Here is a 17,164-nt window from a genome sequence, read left to right as displayed (position 1 = left end):
ATTGATCTTTCTTAGGGCTTTCAATCAAAGGAGGTCGGCTTCAAGTTCCTATTTGGACTACTATGATCAAATTGCCTCGACACATAGCAAATATCACTATAGGAGAGTTCAAGATGCATTTTTTTGACATTTCCAATGTTTATTTGATAAAGAATTGGTAATCAGAAGAGTGTCAGATGAAGCTTGAGATAAGGTAAATCAATATGGTTGCATTGTTCTACAAATTCCAACTTTCACATATGTGAGAGTTGGGTATTTCAAAGGGGATCCATATACCTTACCAAGGTATGCTATTGACAGAATCATAATGATGGAGTTGGACAAACTACTCATGAAAGTACAGTCATATCATAATACTCAACATAGGCCAGGATTTTGTATCGTTACAACTAAGCCCTTGGTGATTGGTTAGTATATGATCAATTCAGTCTACAAGGTGAAAAATATGGAGGCAAAACTTCAGCTTATGACATTCAAGAAGTTCAAAGCTAGGTATGATTTTGATTACCAAGGAATGCACTCAATGATCAAAAGAGCATTCACCCATGGTCATCATATAGAAGAATACGGATTGATTTATACACAAAGCTGGATATAATGAAGATGGATTACAACAGGCTCACATTGCAGCAGATCATTGATCTTTACATGCTTGAAATTCGGCCCAATCTTCAAATTGAAGATAATGGCAACATTCTTGATCCAAAATATCATCAGGCTGGTTTCGACAAGTGGTGCCCTTTTCCCATACATTGGCAACATAAAGAAGGTGTTTCTATCTTGGAAAATACCAACAAATGGTTAAAGATCAAAGGTCTCAAGAGGGTGCATCCTAAGCTCGGGGTAGATTGTGGTAGTTTTGGACTAGTTGGAAGAACATCTCGGGTGGGAATTTTAAATAAAGATGGTGCGTCTTCCTCTAAACCTCTCAAGTTCAAGTTGAAAGGCGGAAAGGGGTCTAAATCATCTCAAGAACCTTCTCAAGCACTTGTGCAAGCTCAAGAATTTGAGGAGGAATCTAGGGAAGAACTTGATGAGGAGGACTAAGAGGAAGGGGAGTTTATGACCATTTCCCCTTCGTGACCGACAAACAGTCAAGGTCCATCCATTCAGGAAACACTTTTTTTGGGTGTTATAAACAACGATGTGGATTCATTCTCCACTTTTTTTTACACTTACCATCCCTGCCTTGGAAGAAGACACATTGGCACTTCCTATCTCTTCAACAACTCCTATTCTCATAGTTGAACATTGTGAGAAATTGGGAACTGTGTTTGAAGGTTCCCCAACTCTCATAAAAGGTCTTCAATGAGTGGTTTCGAATTGTTCATGATAGAATCTTCTCACCAGGCACCCATGAATTCAATTGTGCAAATTGAAGTGTGTTCGATCATAACGGAAATACAATCAGGATCAATGTCTATGGTTGCCACTGTCCTTGTTTCATCAAATGAAGGTTTTAGTTTGCTTGCATTGTTGGGCAAGATTACTATGAAGAGAAGGAAGGTTGTGCTACCCCTAGATAATCTTCCTATCAAGAAAACTAAATCTAAATCTTTGAAAGACAAGATTGTTTCAAGGATCGTAGTGGATTCTGAAAAGACTATGTTTGTAGAGGTTGTTGATTTATTGGTGGACAAGCCAATCAAAGAACTTAACCATTCGGATTTCAAGTTCACCAAAATTGAACTTGGTAAGCAATCACGTCTGGGTTGTCTACATGATGCTCAAGATGCACTTGCTAATGTATTGAAGAGCAATCATGAGGTATGAGAGAAGAAGAATCAACTCAAGGAAGAGGTTGCTCGCCTAAATGAGGTCATTCAACAACAATCTTCACAACATGCACTCACTACATCTCAAACACCTCAGGAGAAACAAAGGATTGAAGCGAAAAAGACTTGGTTTGGGAAAGTTCTCTCTAAAGGAGTTCAGGCTATCAAAGATGCGGTCAAAGTTCTTGAACGTATCAGAGATATTGAAGAGATGTTGCATGACCTAATTGCATCTTTGAATCAAGAAGTTGTCAACTTGAAAGAAGTTGCGTGATTTTGATGTAATCGCCAGTTGTGATTTGGATGCCATGGTTGCATGTGAAGTTGTTCCATCTTGCGAAATGTTCTACAGATGCCAACAATTCATGGGTTACAAGAGACACTAAGGAAACTTATAGCAAAGTTGCAAGAATCCTTAGAAGTTTGTCAATCTATTGAAACGAAGATCATGTGTAATCTGGAACAAATGGGATGTCAAGTTCTCACTGAACATGACAACTTGGTTACAATGGAGGAGATAACTTCTGAATATACATTTAGAGTTAATGCTGATCTAGATTCTGAAGAGTTTGGATCACGCACAATGAATAGGTTCACTTTGTACAAATCATTAGCAAAGCACCTACAGGATTCTCTTGCGGCAAATTGTAAAGTTGTAAAATCAGCATATGCCGATACAATCCGAATAGACGTTATAGTAAAGATAATGGAAATCTCAGATCTTCCTACAACATGTGATGTCATCATCAAGTTCAAGGCACTTGAGAACAATTCTTAGGGTTGTTTCAACCTTTTCCGTTTTTTGCTTTCTTTCCTTTTTCATGTTTGTAGATTGGAGAGGATGTATTGCATGAAATTGTGTAATTACATGTAATTCGATTTACATGTCCTTATGACAAGTCATCCAATAATTTCTCTCGTTTAGTTAGAAAAGGTAAAAGTTGGTTGAGTTGCTCCCACATCCTCCACTTTTCTCTCAACTTCTTTGCCTATATAAAATTGTATTCTCTCATTTTAAAGATCATCTTTTATTGTATGCAAGAAAGCTCTAGAGAAATCATGCAAACATAATTTTGATTGTGTAGTACTATTTTGAAAAAAAAGTGAACTCTGAATACAAAGAAACAATTGGAGCTTGATCTATAAACTAGGATTTACAAGTTCTATAACTTTAATCCAAATACAGATTTAATCCGTAATCCAGGCAGTAATTGTGTGGTATGTATTTTAAGCTGTTGAAATTACAAGAAGAATCATGCTTAAACACTTAATTAAATAATGTGTTTAATGTACATGGAAGAGAATAATAATAAAAGAAGCTTAAATGGATGAGAGAATAAGAAAGAGCATAAAGAGACACAAGCAATTTGATATGGAGTTCGTCTGGGTAGGACTACGTCTCTGGGTCCGCTTCTCAATCGGGGGACTGCTCTATTAATTATACCAAGCAGAACACTTTGTTACAGAATCCAAGCTTCGAGCATTCACAGTCTCTCCTATGCACTTGAACACAATACACAATGCCTTCATGCTTACAAATACTCTCACAAGGAAAATTTATTCCTTTACAAAAAATCTCTCTCAAGAAATTCTCCAAGACTAACCCTCACAAGGACTAATTGTCTTCTAAAGAAGAACAACTCCCCTTTTACACATAAAACTTATTCCTATTTGGTGTAAAACCAGATAACCACATAATAACCATTTTCCCATTTTACCATAACAAATTAACAATTATAAACCCTCCTTTCTAACTTGCATAGTTATAAACCATGCAAATACAACCAGCAAACCTAATAATATCAAATACCATACTTGGTAATCCCCCAAGTAATGCTTGGCATTTAAAACCACTCATCACCATAGCATTCGGGCTTAGCGATGGAGAGTTTGTTATAGGTTAAACAAACTTTGAAAAAGTTTGTTATGAATGCCATTAATTAGGCTCTCAATGTTATTTGCCTTGTAGAATGTGGGATGGCTCGAGCCTTGCACATTCGTTTGTTTTTTGAATAAGTTGTGAGCAGTATTTATGCATTCAAATAAATAATGGCCAAATTATATTCCAAATGCCACTTTTGGCCTAGCAATATCCATGCTTTCTTGGAAGAGAGAGGATGAGGGTTCGAACCCCTTGAAACAAACTCTTTTAACAAACACGACCAGATTGCCATCTAGTGCCATGTGACACTATTCTACTTGCCTAGTTGACACATGTCAACCTGCTACTGGTCCATGTTAATGCCATGCCATCAAGCTGACCCGAATGCTGGTGTCATGCTGATGTCATCATTACTATGCTTTTATGTCAAAATTCAAACTGTCATAACTTCCACATACAAACACTTTTTCTGACAAAACAAATGCCATTGAAAAGCTCTGGATGAGCACTTTAATTTGAAACCCATTGTTGACCACTTTTGAGATGGTCAAATTTTGCCTTTTTGGTCAACCCATGTTTTGCTTGTTTGACCTGAACTTTGACCAAACATAACTTTTGCACAGGAGCTCCTTTTTCACCCATTCAAATTGCACCAGGTTCAATTTTTAGAGCTCTTTGTACGCATGCTAAATTTGAGAGATTTTGAGACAGTAAATTTTTCAAGTTCTCTAGATCCACCTGGATTAGAGTTGAACTTTGCTTGAGTGCAATTGTGATTAGTGCAAGTTGGAAGCTTTCACTGTGATTTGCATTTATCTTTGATTCATGTGTTTTTGTGTTTTTAGTAATTGAGCATAAAGAGTCGGATTTGCATCAATTAAAGAAGCTTTGTGGTGATATATGGAGCTTTGATTGTAGTTTGTATCACCTTCTTCATTTACATAAATAGTTGGAATTCTTTACTTTTGGAAGTCTTTGCGCCCCATTAGTGAAAGTTAGTCTTATAGCATAGATTAAGACCGAACTTACAACCAAACTGGTACACCTTCAGCTGGCCTTTGAGTTAGTATTGGTTTATCAATATCACCATTTACAACTTTAGATAGAAGTGTAGTTAGACATTTCATCTTGCCTATTACTCGCTCTGCGGGTAAGTGGATTCTTTTCTGAAAGTTAAGGAGAAAGAATATTGGTAATACCCTTTCAAAATCTCTCAATATCTTGCTTACCTTGAGTTGATCCAAGGAACGGTGAGAAGGGGGAGCCTTCCCTTAAAGATAGAAGAGACTCTGTCTCACATACTGTGGCTGGTCTACCTATTTTGTGATTGAGTTTTATCCTAATTGTTGGTTGCAAAATATCCATCCAACATAAGCTACTTAGAATATTATTTGTAATTGACACATTACATGTGATGAAATAACAAGATGTAGTTGCATGTGATAGTATCACGTGCAAAGTTGTAACATGTAATCAATTTGCAATCGCATTAGCCATGCAACTTTGAATAAGTCAAATTAGTTAGTTAGAAGTTTGTTAGTGAATAAGTCAAGGTGGTTGAAAATTTTCTCTTTTTCCTCCATCTTTCTCTCTCCTATTTTCCTATATAGAAGAGGGAATTCATTGTAAAAATCATATTTTGGTAAGGCAAGAAATTTTTGCCAATTTGTATCGTGCACTCTAATTATGCTTGGATGTAAATCAGGTTGCTTTCAATAAAAGAGACAACTTTCTTTCAAACTTTGTGTTGATTCAAGGTGTTGTGTGATGACATGTTCTTGATATTGATTGTGAGTTTTGGATATTTGCTCAAGAGGGATTTGAATTTAATTGTGTAGGCTTTGAGCTGCCTATTGCATTCAGAGCCAATTTGAACTTTTTGAGACTGTGTGTTGCAGGAGAAAAAATTGTAATATAGTAGGTGGCTATAATCACTTAGAGTTGAAGACTTTGGGCTTCAGTTGTAAGTATTTTATTGAATTTGAGAGTATCGAGTAAGAGACTTTGTGCCTTACTAGTTGTTCTACTTGAATCCTCATTCGAGACAAGTGCAAGAGACTTTGGGTTTTTGTTTTTGTTTGACAAAATATAAAGAAGTAAATCGCTGCCCCCTAGTGTTGTTATTACGTCAATTCTAGGGACATCAGTATTATCATAGCAATAAGACATTTTTTATTAAGTTGGAAAGTTGTAGTTGCTTGCAAATCATTTCTGAAAAAAGAAGAATTGATTAAGAGAACCATCCTTTTTGTAATTTTAAGTTCCTATTGAAGCCATCTACTGTAAGAAGGGAGCCTCCCCTATTGCTAAGGGGAGAGAAAAATCGCATGAAATGTTGCCTAAAGCCACAATTTTGTAATTTGTAGTTAGTGACGTACAAAGTTTTTAGCCATCACAAACAATTGGCCTGCAAAGTCTAAACTGAATTTCATGACCTTTCTTGTGCCAAATCTTGTTATAAAACATGAACCCTTTGCAAAGTAACTTTGTTGAACACTTGTCATTCTAAATAAATGACATTACTTCATTATGCTGTCATACAAAGAAACATACTGACAACATATATAAAGTTTGAATTGTTGAATAGGATTCATAGGCATTAGACCAAACTATTGGCGTGCAAACCTTTATTAAATCAAAGAATTCACAATTTATACAAATATCAACTTTGATATTCTGAATTATTATTAGAAAATCATTAGAGAGAACTTGGTAATGAAATGTAGCCCGTGTGTTAATGCCGAAAAAATCTCCAATATATATGTTGCAACTCTCTGTAAATGTCCTCCAATCTGATGCCAAGGTTGGAAACATTGATTTGAGACACCAATCGTTAAAGAACGTTCCCTAAATCTGCCAACACTGCCTCTAATATTTAAATCACAGCTTGTAGAAGACCGTCCCTTCACCTATATAACCTGCGGCCACTCTCCAACTCAAATGCTAAACCATACATGAGTTGTGATCTGCATCAATTAAAGTTTTCTGCCCTTGCTATCAAATCTGAAAGCCTACCTTGGAATACTTCTCACAATCTGATCACAAATGAAGCACAATGATGGTCCTGATTTATACCATCCTTAATCATAATTCACTAGATAGTTTCACCAGTTCAAAGTGCAAAAACACTTGGAAGAATTGACAATTCCTCAAGCTTGAAATCTGAAACACTTGTTTCAATTTCTTCTCCACACAAACAAAGAAAATGCTCAAGTAATGAATGAGTTCATTTTCACCAAAGAAGCCTTTTATAATTCTCAATTGAGAATTGGCCTAGTAGCTTCAAACTTGCACCTTGCATAACTTAAATCATAATTTAGCTTTTTCTAATTTTTGCTTTTGTTGCAATTGAAATATAACTTCTAATTATATTCCCCTTGTTTTGATGCACACATTAAAATATAATGTATACTTTAATTAATACCTTGGCTTAAGCTTCCATGAAAAAATTGAATGAATAGTCCCTTCAAGTGATGACACAACCCTCAACTTAAGTGAAATTATAACTTTATAATAAGCCATTTAATGTTTTAATAATAATTTGTCACTAAAATAATAATAACCCTTAAAACACTTATCTTTTAAATATGTCATCTGAAACATGAGTCACACCCATTATTTCCCCACGTGACCAAATGCACTCTCCAAGGATAGAAAGTATCCTTCTCAATCATCATTAGACTTACCATAAATAGTGAGAACACGAAACTAAGCCCGAATGAAGTTCAATCTGAGCCAAACAAAAACCAAACTGGAACATACTGAATTATGGAGAAGACTAAACCCTTCCTTAACTGAGTCTCTGCTTGAGAAGACCCTCTATCCAATAATTGTCTTAGGAGGATTGCAATAAAAGGCTAATCCCTCAAAGTATGATGCAAGCAAAGGTGGGGACATTTCATGGTTATTGTTATGCTTTAATTTTCAGATTATATTTATTGATTAAAAGAATTTGTTTGTCCAAGCTTTTTGATATTCATCACTTCTTGCAAATGAGTTCAATGTATATTATCATTTGGTAAATGAAATCTAAAAATAAACAATCAGCAAGCAGTGCACTTGGTTTCCAAACACTAGCAAACTTTTCAAAAAAAATCAGGGCTGCATATTACTCATTCATACATATTTGCACAAAAACTCAGTAGATTCATTTGCTTGTTTATGCAGATTTAAGTCAAACAGTGATTACAAATTATATTTTTCATTTATTGCAACCACAGAAAGAATTATAGTGATGTCCAAATTCTATTTATTTAATAGAAGAATCTGAGATCATTCATAAAAAAATTTGAGGAGTGCTGTCTGTGCAAGCAGAATGCAGATTATCTCAAGTTCTGTCTAAATTAAGCTTGATCACACGTCATAACTAGCTCCACCAAATGAGCCCCTTCACTCTTACTCTAGTGTCATTTCATATTGGGGCAATACATTTTTAATGGAACTTATCATTAGTGGTAGGCATTGGCACTGACATTGTAACAGAAATGATGAACATAAATTAATTAGAAGGGTCCCTAACAAGACTTCTTAAAGGAACACTGAAAAAGATCAAGATGTATGGAGAAACTGTGATGGTTTTAACATTGTAGAAAACAATCGCGTTTTTCTTAAACTGGCTCTGGGCAGAAGCAGGATACTACAAAAAATATGAATAATGGAAAATTTTGTGATTAGTCTGAGATAAGTTAACGCCATCCATATCTCTAGATGGTGGCTTTTGGGTTTCATCATTTTGATTCTCAGACCATTCTCATCGTAGCAATTGGTGCTATCAAATAAATTATATATTCGAGTATTAAGTTATCTGTTTTATTATGTAGAATTGGAAGAAATAACAATTTCTTTCATGAATAGGTTTTATTGATTTTCATCTAGAGCAAGTAATATTTGTTATAGATGATCTTCCCTTTCTTGGTTTTGCAGGTTTCCGTTCACAATGTTGATGCTACAAAAGGCTGTGAAAATGGTCTGGAGTCTTCCAGAAGTCATGAGGGTGTCTTATGCATTTCTAGCAATTATGCTTTTGTGGATGGCAATATGGTCTTTTGGAGTAGCCGGTGTGATTGCTTCAAACATGGATGATGGTATGCGCTGGTGGCTTCTTGTGGTGAGCTGGCGAGTATACTCTTTTAATGTGATCCATTTCATATTGAGATAAATATATGATTTAGACTGCGCAGTGTGTTGAAACTTTGAAATGAGAGATCTCCACAGCTACGGATTAAAAAAATAAAATAAAATTCAGCTACATGATTATGTATTAGTTTGGTGATTTCCTGAACTTGTAGGTACTTTCAATCAGCCTGTTTTGGATTGGTGCTGTACTATGCAACACAGTTCATGTTATCGTGTCTGGTATGGTTGTTCTCGTCCTCATGCATGGAGGCCGGGGTGCTTCATCAATGCCCCCGAAACCTTTGCGGAGGTCTCTTCGTCATGCTGTGACCACTTCCTTGGGCAGCATCTGCTATGGATCCCTCTTTACAGCTGCTATTCGAACATTGCGCTGGGAGGTTTGCATTAAACCTGTTTATACTGTCTTGTATACCTTTTCTTTATGTTTAATTACAGTAGTGCTCCATTTTATAAAAATGTAATGCTACTATACTTCTGACATTCTATTGCAATTTTTTTGGTACTCAAATTTTAACACAATTCTATTGATGTCTTACAATGATGTAAAGATCAGGGGTATTCGTTCCCAGATTGGCAATAATGAGTGCCTGCTATGTTGTGTTGATTTTTTGTTCAACCTGGTTGAGACACTCGTGAGGTTTTTTAACAAATATGCTTATGTACAGGTAATATTCTAATTTCAATTTCTTTTGGCTTTGAACCTTGAACTTATTAGCTATATTAAAAAATATCAGACATTTGGCTTTATGGATATATGTGAGTTTCTGCAAACTAATTTTCTGCTGTAATATACATGAGGATAGTAATCTCCAATAAGTGATAGTTATTTCTTGACACTTCCTATGCACTAAAAAATATAAATCAAACGGCTACAATGAAGGGTTTTGCTGCTTGCATGATAAATTGTGCTGATTGTTTGAAAATTAGTTTATTAATGTGCCTTATGTCTCAAAAGTTATTTTTTTCATCATTTGGAACAATTATTCAAGAACTGATATGATTACAAAATTTAAAGCATAACAAAAGTTGGGTGGCAAATGCCCATTGTTGAAGTTGCTCCACTGCTACCAAGTGCAATTTACTATAGCATAATTATGAAGCAATGCTTACTGCTAGATATAATATGATCTATATACTAGAAATATAAGCCTTAATTATCATTCCCTTAAAAAATATTGTAAAGGTTACCATGAATCCATGGTAAGTATGACTGTGACTGCAAACAGTTATGCAGCTTTACTTTTGATCTGATTTAATGTGATACAAAACTAGTCAAAATTCACTGTCTAATGAGCCAGATTCAACATGTGTTTTTTCTACTGAACCAATTTATCCGTATTTTATTCAAACTATGAATGCTGATATTTGATCTTTTTGGCTAAAAAAATTGTACATCACTTACAACTTAAAATATTGTGACTTTAGGCAACATTTCATGAGATTTCTCTCTTGTCTCAGCAATAGGGAAGGCTCCCTTCTTACCGTAGGTGGCTTCAATAGGAACTTAACTGAAATTTAAAAAAGGATGGTTCTCTTGATCAATTCCTCTTTTTTAAGGAATAATTTGCATACAACTATAACTTTCCAACTTATCAAAAAGTGCCTCGTTGCTACAATAATACCGGTCACCTTGGAATTGATGCAAGAACAATACCAGAGGCAACAGTTTACTTTTTATATTTTGTGAAACAAAAACAGGAACCCAAAGTCTTCTGCATTTGTCTCAAATGAAGACTCAAGAAGAATAACCAGTAAGGCACAAAGTCTCTTACTAGATACTGTCAAATTCAATAATAACACTTATAATTGAAGCCCAAAGTCTTCAATTCTAAGTGAATACGACCACTACTATCTATTACAATTTGTTCTCCTGCAGCACAAAGTCTTCAAAAAAGTTCAAATGGCTCTTAATGCAATAGGCAACTCAAAGTTTGCACGATTAAATTCAAATCTCTCTTGATCAAAGCTCTAAACCTCACAATCAATATTCAGAAAATGTCGTCGCATAACAACTTGAATCAACACAAAGTTTGAAAGCAAGTTGCCTCTTTTATTGATAGCAATTTAGATTTACATCCAAGCGCAAAGTCTTAGAGTGCACACATAAACTCGCAAAATTTTCTTGCCTTACCAAAATATGGTTATTTACAATGAGCTCCCTTCTTTATATAGGAAAATAGCTAGGATACGATTCGTGTTGAATGACAAAAAAATCATTAAAAAACTTTTAAATACATTTAAGTTGCCCTTCAAACACATGTTGTAATTGCCTTTTTTAGGTTATTTTTTGCTATGAAACCCTAAAATGACCCTAAAGGTGAATATTGAAGCATTCACAACTCATTTTGGAACCTTGTATGCACCTACAACCACTTCTCATTTGGTCTCTAGTTTGCATTGTCATTGTGAAGCCAAGTTCAGCATTTTCGAAGAGGATCGATTGAAGAGGGAGAGATAGCTTTCTCAAAGGGGCTTAAATTATTCAAGGTTAGTGAGCAATCCCATTCTTGAGTATTTTGATGAATTTTTTAGAGTTTTTGATGAATTGTTTCAAGTTCTTGAAGATTTTTTTAAAGTAGAGGATCGATCGAAGAGGGAGAGATAGCTTTTTCAAAGGAGCTTAAATCATTCAAGGGAAGTGAGCAATCCCATTCTTGAGTATTTTGATGAATTTTTTAGAGTTTTTGATGAATTGTTTCAAGTTCTTGAAGATTTTTTAAAAGTTTTTTTCCAATTTTTTTTGAAAGATATGTAGAAGCAAGTTTGGGTATCTATTTTATTAGTTTGTCCTCACTTATTTCCACTTGTATGCATGATGTTCATAGTTGTTAGGACCTAATTAAAATTTATTTATTTTCTTTTAGAATAGGTTGCAAAACTCTAGGCAAGAATGAATACCGGTGGTAGTGCTAGTCAAAGTTCAGTGGGGGGCCAAGGAGGGGAAGGCATTGATAATTTCAAAACTGATATAGGTTCTCCTTTGTGGAGACACACAACACGGATATCACAGGTTTTAGGAGGTGGCTCATACTATTGGAAGTGCAATTATTGTTGAAGTAACAAAGGAAAACCTTTCAATAGTTCATATTCCTGAGTGAAGCTTCATTTTATGGGCCCTGTTGGCAAAGGATTTAGAATGTGCAAAGGTAAAAATGGTACTGGGATGACTAGTGCAGAAATAATTTCATTTGTAAGAGAACAAGAAGCTGCTGATGCATTGATCAATAGATAAAAAAAAAACTACTATCAAGGTCCTTCCACAAAGAGCAAGTTGCATGTACCCACTGCACCAATTGCATCCTCCCAACATCCATTCTTGCAAGTACTTGTGCCAGGAGAGGATGAGGAAGAAGTGAGGGAGGCCCATTGCACACTGCATTTAAAATGGAGGCAAGAGACTGCGCTAATGAAGCTATTGCACGTTGTCTCAATGCGAATGGGCTTCCTTTCAACTTGGTGAGATTGCCATATTGGAAGGAAATGGTGGCAACAATCAAAGAATCACCAGCTGAGTACACAAGCTCGGGGTATGAAAAGGTGCCTATGACTCTATTGCAACTAGAGAAGACACATATAGAGAAACACCTTCAACTAATCAAAAAATCTTGGAAAACTTTGGGTCTGACTATTGTGTCAGATGTTTGGAAGGATACAAGAAACTGATCACTAATTAATGTGATTGCAGTTTCCCCCAAAGGGGCAATTTTTTTGGATGCTATTGATTGTGAGGGGCAAGTGAAGGATTCCGAATTCATTTCTAGAATTCTCATTGAGGCCATCAAGATGGTGGGTAGTGAGAATGTGGTACAGGTGGTCACAGAGAATGCCAAAAATTGCAGGGGTGCGGGTGCTTTAGTTGAGAGTTGGTATGAGCATATTATTTGTACCCCATGCACTGTTCACTCCCTTAACTTGATCATGTAGAGGATTGGCACTCAAATAGATTGGGTGAAGAAAATATACCAAGAGGGGGAGGACATACAAATGTTTGTGATCAACCACCACATGTCACAATCCATTTTTAGAACATACTCCAAATTGGAGTTGCTGAAGGTAAATTGATTTGTTTAGATTACTAAGTTTCATGGATTTGTAGTTTAGTTAAAAATTAAAATTTATAATTATATTGTCAATTGACATATTGTTAACTTGCTTAGGTTGCTGAGACCCGTTTTGCATCTCATACAATTGTTATGAGATGACTCCTCAAGGTAAAAGCTGCATTGGGCCAAATGGTCATTGGTAATCAATGGGGCATATGGAAGATCTCAAATTCAGAAAGAGCACAAAGGATTAGGGATTTGATCTTGAATGAGAGTTGGTGGGCTTGTGTTGCATATGTATTGGATTTCACTGAGCCCATAATAACTATGCTTTGTTTTGCTGATACAGATACACCTTGCTTGGGGGATGCGTATGATGGCATAGACACTGTTGGCTCCTGATTTAACAGTTTTGAAAATAACCAAGAAACCAGACCAATACATCTAAGGTTAGCAAATTCCTATAATGGATGCACTTGAGTGCAATCTTGGGCCAACTATAAGGATAATTCCTTCTTCTTCTTCAAGCTCTGTTAAACCTAGGCGGGTGGACCTCAAATTCTTTATATGGTACCAGTGTAAAGGCATACAACTGAATCTAAATAATAGATAAAATCCCTAAATCTTCTATGTTTATGCAAGCATTAATGGATAAAATAGCTAATAACAGAGCACATGAACCTGATAAACCAAGTGACGGAAAACCTTTTAACTCTTAAACATAAAGGGAAAGATACTTGATTGATAATTTGGATCTCAATATAATTCAGGTATGCAACAACAAAGAGCATGCAATCTCGAAGCTGCCCAGTCCCTTATCCATTAGGCATCAACTGAACCTTCACATACAGATGGAAATCCTAATATACTCATATTTCTAGATATCCGATCTATCTATTTGACTTGCAAACAGACATCAATCTTCATAAAAACTCTCATACTTATGGTGATATCCTCCTGGTGTAACCTACAACCCTGTTAGTATAAACAAGCATTTACATGGATCTTTGTTCCACTAGCAAATTTACCTAGACATACGACCTTACAGGACTGCAAATGAGCTTAAGCTCTTCGTTCTTAAACACAAAACATTGCAAGTAATAGAAGGAGATGAGAATTAGAATGAAACTAAGAAGGTTAAGGTCTTGCATTAATTTCCTTAAAACCAATACATCATCTGTATGCCAAAATTCAGTAGATACAAAATGAATGACTGTATATCTAAAATGCCTCAAAAGAAATACAATATGCTGTTTATAATAGAAGAACACTGAGAAAATGGTATCACAACTCTCAGGAAATTCTCTAACTCTGGAACCTATCCGGTCACACAATCCTCAGAAAATCTCCAGAAAATTGGAACCCTTACAAAGAGAAAAGAAGGGAGATATATAGAAAAGAAGATATTTCAGGAATTGCCCTTTGAAACTGACATCTGTTCCCCTAGAAATGTCTTCAATGTGAAGTTGCTGAAACTGAGCTTCCTCATCTGCCTGGAACCAAATACCATAAATGATGCAACAAAATATCTGATATATCTCACTTTAAAGTAATCAGCAAAAATATCTCATGGAGAAAATATCAGGAATTCCTCATAAACTGTGCTGAAGCTTGAAATCTGATTTAGCATGTCCCATCTGCTTTTGCCAGGCAATTCAATTGTACTGTTGCCAAAAAACATAATTGCTCCCAACTGCATGAAAAACAATCAAATCATCCTCAAAATTGCTGATGAAATCAAAAAATGATGAAATTTAGGTTATATTTGATTGCAATTTCATTTGCAACTTTAAATCTACGTTTTTCATTGAGAAGCCCTTGGAAATACAAATCCTTCTATAGCTATTTCTGGTTAATACCTGCATAAAATCTGACTGCAAAAATGGAAAATTCACTTCTTCCTGGTTCCAATGGTATAATACACTGCCTATTTCAGACAAAAATGGTGCCCTGAGATAGATTTGAAAATCTGGCTCCCATGCCATGAATTGAGCATAAAAATGAAAAATTTAAAATATTTATATAGTTGAACTATATAAAACATTAAAAATTATTCCAATCTTACTTGTTTGAAAATCATGCGTTTAAATCATTTTTTGAATTTTGATTTTATGATCACTTTGCTTTCCTCCCTTTGCCACTTGTCCTTTTTTTATTTGTTGAAATGTACTTGAGCGGGCCCCTTATCATTTTATGCATTTGAAGTACTTTTTAATTTTTTAGCCTATGATATTATGACCAAATCCTAATATCATGGCTCTTGAACTCATCCTCCCCGACCATACGACAAGTCTTGATTTTCACCTCCCGTCGTAGCATCGCAAATCCATATTTTGATCTCCTTGATCATACGCTAATAACATATTAATATTTTATTATTACTTTAAACCTTCTTCGATTTTACAAATCATGGCCATTTCGCAGCATCTCACATGAAAAATTTGCCTCCCACAACCTTATGAATTTCGTAAGATCATGGGCCTCCAAATTTAGACCCCCGACCTTATGAAATTCGTAAGGTTGTAGGCCCCTGTCTCCCCTCCACCCGATCCTACGACTGATCGTAACATTGACATTCTCCAACTGAGCCCCTGCGATCTCCTGACTGGGCTGACAATTTGCCACGTGGCACTATTTGTTTGGGCGTGTTATTTGTTCAAAACTTTGCTTTTTCATCACAAAGTTGGCTGCAGGCAGGCCCCTCCAAGCATGCAACGACTGCCTTAAGACATGTGTCTTGTGACACATTACCATTCGTGTGTCTTGATTTATAAACAACAAAAGTAACCATCGCGTTCCCCATGTGGGATAAAAGGAAATGGCATCCTCTCTGCCATGCCTTGTAGGTCTGTTCTTCTATCATGCCGTGGACTCTGTGGGAAATCCGCTTCACTTTGCGTGGGACATTCCTTTCATGCTACGGTGGTCTCCTCTTACTTGTTGCGAATTTGAGCACTCACAACCCCTTGCCAAGACGTGGATTGCAGATCCTCTTGGTGTGGGGACCCTGTTATATGATGCCTGACCTCCACATAAGCTGTGGGCTCTACTTTCAATCCCTGGGCGGCTCCCCATTCAATGAAAGCCTTGAAAATTTGCATCCTGTATGCAACGGATTTCTCCTAGCTGTGAGGGTGTTACTTCTGGCCTCCTCCACTTCAAAACGTGAGGCCTTGAAGCTCTCAACCAACCTCCTTTTACGCGTGGGCTGCTCCAATTCAAAATGCCTTCCCTGTTGCCTGAGAGTCTTGCGTGGACTTGTTACTCTAGGCATGAGGAGCTCTCTGCATTTTGATATTGAAGACGTGGCAACTTTGAGAACTCTTGAGGCTACCATTACATGCCGCCTTCATCTCACTTTTAAAATCTCAAACCATTGTTTCATTATTAAGAATCTTTTCAATGTGTTTTCAAATATGGATATTATGCTTTTCATCTACCCATGATTTGGAATGCGTAACTCATATTTTCTTGAACAAAAGATTGTAAAAGATGTTAAAGCTATAGCTACTTTCAAACACGCTAAATATCTCCCCTCACTCGTCGATACTAGGACCAATGCACTTTATTCATTACCACATTTTCTTAAAACATCCAATCATCCTCTATATCACTAAATGTTGTAGTGTACACCTTTGACTTATAAAAGAAAAACAAATTATTGCTTGCACATATTGGCTCCACTGTCATTCGCAATACATTTGATCTTCAATCAGTCTGATGGAATCAGTCGGACCCAAAGTGGGTTCGGCTAAATTTTTTTTTCTGTTTTCGAACAACTGATATGCAAACTGATTCACTGATCCTCTTGAACTGACTGAAATCAAATTTTGACCGCTAGATCATCATTTAAAACTCATTTTATCATTGTTCTTAAAACTGTGATTTGCTGACAGGAAGGCCTGATAACTAGCTTTAAAAACTGACATGAACACTTGGTCGGGCTCTGAAACCTTGGATATCTTATCTCTCTGATACATTCAACAGGCCTGCCAAATCTCGTCACATGACAACATTGGGGTCAAAAGATATCGACCTTCAAAGTTGCTTACTTATAATTACCTGCAAATGAAACGTGTCAAAAAACCAAAAAGTGGATTCGGATTCAACTTTGAAAACTAGGCAAATAGGCACTTGAGGTTCCGAAAATTAGGGCATTGGTAGACGTTGACTAGAGAATATGAATCTCCAATTTGGGCTCCTAACAAATGACTGGGCAAATTTGGCGAGCGTCTGAAGTTGGCTACCTGGATTTGCAGGACTAGAAACATTGACAAGATAACGATTTTCACAAATGGAATGACCTTGGTAAATTGTGTAGATGGATT

At 36.0% G+C, this 17,164-nt stretch overlaps 1 protein-coding gene across 5 annotated transcripts in view; it reads left to right on the top strand.

Annotated features, from left to right (window-relative positions):
* The window catches only part of LOC149533775 (Plasma-membrane choline transporter family protein), an 87,023-nt gene that overhangs the window by 43,353 nt on the left and 26,506 nt on the right, over window positions 1-17,164 (top strand). For all 5 annotated transcript variants that reach the window (XM_089803636.1, XM_089803640.1, XM_089803638.1 and 2 more), the window contains 3 exons: window positions 8,581-8,764; window positions 8,946-9,170; window positions 9,342-9,458. In XM_089803636.1, the coding sequence (XP_089659762.1) occupies window positions 8,581-8,764; window positions 8,946-9,170; window positions 9,342-9,458 (526 nt within the window). The remainder of the gene's footprint in view (window positions 1-8,580; window positions 8,765-8,945; window positions 9,171-9,341; window positions 9,459-17,164) is intronic.

Source organism: Cupressus sempervirens, chromosome 10 (genome assembly GCF_028749045.1).
Source record: "Cupressus sempervirens isolate cs-2001-9-10 chromosome 10, ASM2874904v1, whole genome shotgun sequence".
NCBI classification, from domain to species: domain Eukaryota; kingdom Viridiplantae; phylum Streptophyta; class Pinopsida; order Cupressales; family Cupressaceae; genus Cupressus; species Cupressus sempervirens.
This window is presented reverse-complemented; position numbering and strand designations above follow the sequence as displayed.